Raw genomic sequence first — 7,873 nt, forward strand, 5'->3', positions numbered from 1 at the left:
AACTGGAGAAACACTGATTTCTCTCATGCTTTTTAGGAGGACCTAACAGTAACTGAGTCTTGTGGTTCAGGCAGCAGGAGCTCAAGGTATTCAAGCTTAAGCAGAAGCTATGCCTGGTGTAGGGGATTTTAGCTATAGGCTGGAGCAGCAGACCCTGGAATACTTAAACCTGGTGAAGACATTCACTGCTTGGGCTAGGTAAATGGTATACATTTAAATCTCACTTCAGTCGTTGGCTGCACAGAGTCTTCCTTATCTAGCTATTATACTAATCAATTGATGGATTAGCATTAATGTCTATATCGTGCATTCCTAATAAGCGCTGTCCTGATAAAGCAGTAGTTGAAGATATCCTTTTGATGTTAATTTGATTTCACAAACGGCACTTCCCTCTACCAATTTCCAGCCCCCATGTTGTTTTCATACCTCCAGATCTTGCATCAAATACTTAGAGAATTAGCAAAACTAAATACATACACTAAGGGTAGTAATATGACTTTTTGGGATTATGGAATGTAAACAGAAAGTGTCTCAAATGAAAAGGCTAACCTTGCACTACTTTAAAAACAAAACAAAAAAAACCCAGGAAATTTTATAACTCCAGGAAATTTTGTTTGTAACAAATCTCCTTGGTTCTACTGTCTTGCTATAGACTGTCATGAGAATCTTTTAACAGAATTTGATCATTTATTTTCATTTTGTATAGTATATAGCGGATTATGTCAAAGACATATTCAAACAGTGCAGGGCCTGAGTCTAACCATCACTTGCACTTGCGTAAAGGAAGAGGGACATGTATCATGTAAACAAGCTCAGACCCACATTTTTGGAATTCATTTGTGTCAGGTCTGAAACTCAGCTGAAAGTGGGTAGCATGGACACCTTCAAAAAGTGCAAGAAACATTTTCATAAGCTTGTTACAGTTTCAAGTACACAGCTTCCCATCTTTCGAGCTATCCCTTGATTTTTAAATCCACTCACTGTTGTAGCCACTGCAGCTGCTAGTCTCTGCCGGCGTCGTGTTGTGCTGAACTGGCCCTTCGGCGCTGGCCCTTCCTGACAGTGAATGCGAGAAGAGAAGGAAGTAGAAAAAGAGAAAGGAAGGGGTGATGGGACACAGGAAGATGAAAGGTGATCAGAAAAGGGAGAGGGAGAGTCTTTAAGCGGATTTCAATTTTGTTACCTCTTATGGCCTACACATTCTGAGGACATATCACATGTTTTCAGTTGTGTATGCCAGAGACATTAAAAAGCTACATACTTCACTAAAATTATCTCCAGATGAGCTGGACTGTGGTGCAATCACTAAGACTACCAAAAAATTAAATTCTATTAACATTGCCATTCAGAGTCATAAGGCAATTACGGAATAAGAAAACAAAAAAGATGCTATGGCATGGCAGAAAACACAAAAATCAAAATCCTTCTGGGGGTCACTTGACCATCTAGAAGATTAATTCTGCAAGAGATCACTTTGCATTAGGGGAAGTGCATGAACTGTGGTCATTGAAGATGCATGCATCTCAAGGGTAAAACTTTTCAGTGTGTAAGTTTTAGTGAGCTTGTTTATGTAAACACTCCTGTGCACAGCTCTAGCATTTCCACATCCATCCTTGAGCCTATCTGTTCATGTTCTCCACAGATCACTTAATTGAGCTCCAACTTCTCTCGTACATTACCAAAAAGCTGGCTTCCAAAGCAATGCAAAAACTCAGATAAAGCAGCGCAAATGAATGCTATGTATTCTAACAACTACTTCTTTTTCTGCATGCCTAACTCATCCTGTTTAATTTCACTTCGTCATGGTACATTAAAGTCAAGCAAGTAATTGTCTAATGCAGAGGAGCACCACACCTATCACAAATTCCTTCTATTTAATGTCTAATCATTATTAGACATTATTTTAAGGCATTTTAAGATTTTAGAAGACTAGAAAAGCAACCTGTCTGATTTTAGAAAGCTATTTTCAATCCCTTTACATTTCCTTCACCTACATCTTCAACTTTACCCGCTTCAGTATTTTTAAATCTATATACATTTCTACTTTTTCTGAAAGCAGCCTGGGCACCATATAAATAACAATGGTATAGACTGGATAAATGGACACCACGTCAGTGCTACTGACAATGGAAGGATTGTCTAATGATCACAGTAAGAGAAGCCTTGCTTTGTGGTATTTTGTAAAATACATTAAAAGGCATGTACATAACCTCTAAAAGATAGAGTATAAACTTTGTTAAAGCAGAGAATGCATCATATGCATAATGTAAAGCTCTTTGTACTCCACAGAAGTATGTCTATCCTGTGAATAAGAGTTTGGAAGAATATTCCTGTTTAACTAACAGGGACACATATAAATATATATAAGTACAGAAAGACATGCACGAACATATACGTCTTCAAGTTATGAATGCAGGTATACGTTATAAAAATGGGAACGATGAGCTCTGCAGAACCACACACTCATCTCAACATAATAGAAAGTGAGTTCATAATCTGAGTTACAATATAAACAAATACTTATTTAAGAGTAAAAGTAATAAGCTAGTCTTTGGATCTGCTTTCATTTCTGAGTCGAAAGCCTCCGTATAGCAAGCTGACTTTTCAGGTTGTTCCATCCTATATAGTCCTCTATTAAACTGATATTGAAAAAAAAATCAGTCTTGGAACTTCACAACTCTGAGCTTTTGAGGGAAATTAAATCAACATTAGTTAATTTTATTTCTTTTCAGTAATATTTTTTTTCTTCTTTTGAAGACCTTTAGACTGTCATGAGAATGACAAATTGGTCTTTTATGCAAAGGGGAAAAAAACCCTCAGTTTTTGTACAAAAGCACAATTTGTAAAATGCATGAATACAGGTCAACTACCCTGTTGTTGCAGACCATTTTCACAGAACTTTAAACAGTCTTTTTAAGAACAAAATAAACCTCCTCCATAAAAGCTATCTTTCTTCAGAGAAGCAGTTGACGTATTACTCGAGTAAAGGCCTGTATATTAAGCTGTTAATTCTAAACAATTCAGCAACACTAAACCCCTCAAGCCTGAAAACATATACACATCCTACACTCAATTCTACCTCAGGGAGCAACCCCCCTCTAAACACTGGGATTAGCTGTGTGAGCAAAGTTAACTGCACACAGAACTGGTATACCTAACTGGCAAATATATGTTTCTAAGAAACAAGGCAAGCACCTTTTCTTACAACAAAAAGTATGTTTAAAACACATTACACACCTAGCATTCATATTCCAGAATGTGTTAGCAGGAATACAACAAAAGCTATCTTATTAACAAAAAATTGGTAACAAGTACAGTACAAAATCTGGATGGAAGAATTCTCTCCTTTCATCTTATGCAGGGGACACTGGGCTAGCAAAAATTACACCCTCATTCCCTGTTACTCATGAACAAGGCACTTATATGTTGAGCTCTCTAATTTTTATGCTCCCCAGAAGGATGGCTCCCAACAACATACTATCAGAGTGTCTTTTTATGGTAGTTAATGACTACTCATTCTAAAATAAAAAAGTGCAAGTACTTCAAACTGAATTAATAGTGCAACTAGCTTAAAGTTAGTATGTTAGTGTTAGCATTGTCCCCTAAAACTAATGAGGTATATGGAGGCATGGGGAAAGGAAAAGGACAACAGAAGTCTTCTTAGTACCATATGTCAACCATTTAATGTCAAATCACATGTAGTCACCACAAAGAAACGATCACAAATTAGACAAAGTGATTCTCCATAGTGGATGCCCTGATAATAAAGAGTTGGAATAGTCTTGAAAAAATGACCTATAACAAAGGCCAATGAAGCTAGAAGGAATGCCTAACAGAAGAAGAAAATGGGAGGAAATCCACACTTTAGTGGAATGTCAACATGAGCAAATTAGGAATAACACAACGAGTCCGTGAGGCCATCTTCCACAGATCACAGCTTTAGACCATTCATGGGACAGGACAGCCCTTGGAAGAATAAACAACGTTTTGAGCCCATCAAACTAGGCAAGATAAAGGAGTAGCCAAATTTTGAATTTTGAATAATTGTATTGTTTCTATTTCACTGCAAATTAATTTATAAATCACAGTCATCAATAACTTAATGCTTTGCTCTAACAAAATAGGCTTTACATTTCCAGCATTAAGCTTGCCAGGAGTTAATGCTGACCCAGGTTAAGCAGAGTTCACTATCAACCCAGAAGTTACAGACTCATGTAGAGCAGTGCTATGCACGCAAACTCTCTCGGGGAACCTGCAAATGAACCATATTTGATAATTTCAGGAGCTGAGGCAAAATTCCTGCCAAGTCACAAACAGCAGTTTGAGAGTCAGGTGCCAAAATGACAGAAGCCCAGGCCAGCGTCACTTTTGCAAAGTGCAGGTGACAAAGCAACTGCTCATAATTCCTCATGACCCACCCTAGACCATCACACATTGACTGCTTTCATCATTTTTTCATCATTTTTGTGGAGAGTAATTTCTCTGAGACCACTGTGGCATGAAAGAAGAACATGCAGCGTTGACACTGTCTCTTCACAGGCACCAAGTACTTGCATCCATTTTCCTGATATTTTTATTTGCCTATGTTATTCAGCAGCAGGGAAACACAGTGATCTTTCAAAGGCAGGTAATAGGACATGGCATCAATCAGCAAAATTCCTTTCTTAATAAATCTTTTTAAGCCTAACAGGTGCTTCATTGTTCAACCTATTATGATTTATCTAGTATAACAGGTAGAAAGAAAATTCACGTACAACAGCTGCAATGGGAAAGCTGATGCAACTACAATTTCTTTTTTTCTTAAGATTATTAATCTTAAATGAGTCACAGACAGCTCCTTACTGCGCCTCTGAGTCACAGAAAACTCCTTATTCTGCCTCAAGGGGGCATATTAAAGGCTTTCAAAGTTTGCATGAAATTCAAAGACTTTAAATGGATCAAAGATTGGTGACATTTATTAATTCTGCAGCAGACAGCACAGTGGTGGTTGTCAGCTCCTGAAGTCAGCTGAATATAGTCATCATTATCAGTTGATCAATTACAAAAAAGATTAGGTTTTGGATTAGGCCTCAAAACACACAACTACTTCTTCCAAAACACAGTAAGACACCCTGGATCTAGCAGTAATAAAAGTGCGTTTTGCTCATTTCTGCCCTTTTACTTTTCAGCTCTAAGACAGGATAGGGTAAATTCTTTCTTCACATAACTTACTCTTTGGTTTACTCAGTTTGTTCCCATACTAGCCCTTTCCATTAGAGAAGGCTTGTGGAAAATACATCTCATTGATAACACTCCTAGCATAGGTCTTGACAAAGACAGCTGGTGTATTTAGCATTTCATTCATGTTTTCTGCTTTTAGCTTGATGTCACCTGCTCAACTGCCCTTCTTGGCAAGCTTGAGTTAGAACATCAATATCACCGTGTACTGCATGCATATTGCCTTTTTTGCACCTTAACTGATTAGTATTCAGATCCCCCTCCTTTCCCTAGATGGCAATGTTTCCATATGAATGAAAGTAAAATCAATACTTTCCTTACTATCTTCTCTAGGTTTTAAACAACAAACTGGGATTTAATTTACTTCATCAGGAATATAAGAGACAGTACGTGGACTTCCTATTTTCAGCTAATATATCATTTCATGCTTAAAAGTTAATCTAAAAGTACAGTGAAAAGTAAAACTTTGTGCATTCAGTACCTGAAGTTGAATTTTTGCATCTTTGCTGACACTTTTTGTTCTCCATCGTCTCGTGACCCGCTTGTCTTTCTTTGAAATATCTACACAGTTAGCCTACATCACACAAATAGTTAAAAGCAACAAAGTACTATTAAGTTGACACAAGCAACACAGACAGTACAGCAAGTTAGTAAAGAATTGTAGTGTTAGACATCTACAAATTAGAAAGTAAGGGCCCACAGCTACAGCATTGGCCAGCTGTAGCTATCCATACACTTCTATAAACACACGGTATACTTAGCTCATTTAGCAAAACTACTGGTATACTTTCTTCATTAGTGCAAAAATTTAGGACCAGATCTTGAAATCCTCATGGATTTCTAATCTGATACCACTCTGAGAAGTGTAGAGTTCACCTCTTCCTGAAAACAATGGTAAGTCTCGTTACCTCATTGGAACTAGAGTTGTGCACCAACACCACTGGGAGATTTGTGTACTCACGGGGACTGAGTGAAAAAGGAAGAAAGTATTTAGGATTTAGAATCTGCTGTTGTTTTCTTGTGGTCAAGAGGAAAACTCATCCTAAGCTGGGAAATGGTCCAACCCTTGGGTCCTTTGTGCTATGCTCTCTTTTTTAGAGCATGCAACTTTGCTTTGAGAGTGGTCTTTGGGTCTCCACTCCTTAAAAACGTAAAATTATATCTTATTCAGCACAATAAAAACTCCTTAAATACAATTTCAATGTATACATGTATTTCTATTGTAACAGTTCTTGGTTTTGCTTTGCAAATAACTTAATAATTTGATTTGTCCTATTTAACTCAAATAAATACATCTAAATTATTTGTTTACATGTGAAACATTATTACACATGATTAAGATAAACACATAAGATAAATGTTTCATCCAAGAGTTACTATGATTTCAGAAAATCATTCTGAGTTAACAGACATCTCTATATTTCCCTTAACAGAAAGAACAAATGTTTCAGTGTGATGATTTATGTTCAAGTATATTTACCTGCATGTCTGTGAAATTTGGTGCTGACTGTGTTCTCTGTAGTATTTCTAAATTTTGAAGAAGTTTACTGAGTTCCATAAGGCTTGACTGACAATGAGCAAGATCTAACAGATACAAAACAAAAATACATTATGTGCTTCAGTTCAGACTTCTTTTTTTCTTTTTCCATGATGTTCATCATTGGCACTTTATTGCATTATAAAAGTTAAATGTCCAAATCCCTGGTAGTAAGACATCTAAGTGAAAGCTTTATTTTTAGAGATGTTGAGCACTTGTTGTTTCTGTGGGAATCAGAAACAAGTCTGGACCTCAAAAGTTAATCATATTTTAACATTGATACCCATTAAGATAATACAGATTATTAGGATAAATTTTAAAACCAACATCCCAAGACACGCAGAGAAGGAAGTTTCCACCACAAGCATCTGATTACCTGAAGAGCTACTTCATGTACATGTAAAGATGTAACTTAACCAGTTTACAGACTGTTTATTATTTCAAATCAACCAGAAGTATTGCTGAAAGAACAAGGCATGAAAAGGTAAAGACTAACCTTCTGCACATCTGTCCATCTCTTCAGAATCCTGCAACCAGGCTGCCACTTTATTCTGACCAGTAGTGCAGGTGGCAGGAAGGCTGTTACTGCAAGGTATAGGGGACTGCCAGGGGAAGCTATTTTGTTGCACCTAAGGCACAATAAAATGCTAAAATTTAATGTTGCTATGTTGCTCAGTCAGTGTAATCAACACACTACTTCAGAGTAAGAAAACAAAATATGCATTGTGATTTCAATTACATCTGTGATTTGACTATATACTTCCCCAAGATGCAGATTTTTCTGAACAGCATGTTGGGGAACCAAACCAAGAACCTCACAAGCAAACTGTGTTTGCTAACCACCAGTTAGAAAAGCTGTTGTTTAAGAGGGAGAACGTTATCAAACAGTAAAGAGGCAGATTTATCTCTGATGACAAGGGCAAGTGCAAATTGTTCTGGGGATGGTGAATCCTCTGCAAGATCTCTACAGCAGCCCATTAATGAAGGCTGCAGTAAGGCTAAATTGGACAGTCTTTCAGCTGCACACACTCACAGCTTTTTGCTGGCCATTGGCTCCCACAGTGGAAACTCCTCTCTACTGGCATTACAAGCAGAGGCCACAGAAACTGCCCATGAGCA

General features: G+C 37.3%; 1 protein-coding gene across 1 annotated transcript in view; it reads right to left on the bottom strand.

Moving 5' to 3' along the window:
* OSBPL6 (oxysterol binding protein-like 6) overlaps nucleotides 1-7,873 on the bottom strand; it is a gene marked incomplete at its 5' end in the record, with an annotated part of 35,019 nt that overhangs the window by 19,118 nt on the left and 8,028 nt on the right. Inside the window, 4 exons of the mRNA XM_010081213.1 lie at nucleotides 982-1,056; nucleotides 5,699-5,791; nucleotides 6,698-6,801; nucleotides 7,251-7,383. Coding sequence (XP_010079515.1) covers nucleotides 982-1,056; nucleotides 5,699-5,791; nucleotides 6,698-6,801; nucleotides 7,251-7,383 — 405 coding nt within the window. The remainder of the gene's footprint in view (nucleotides 1-981; nucleotides 1,057-5,698; nucleotides 5,792-6,697; nucleotides 6,802-7,250; nucleotides 7,384-7,873) is intronic.

The sequence above is a fragment of the Pterocles gutturalis genome, unplaced genomic scaffold (genome assembly GCF_000699245.1).
Source record: "Pterocles gutturalis isolate BGI_N339 unplaced genomic scaffold, ASM69924v1 scaffold12874, whole genome shotgun sequence".
Classification (NCBI taxonomy): Eukaryota; Metazoa; Chordata; class Aves; order Pterocliformes; family Pteroclidae; genus Pterocles; species Pterocles gutturalis.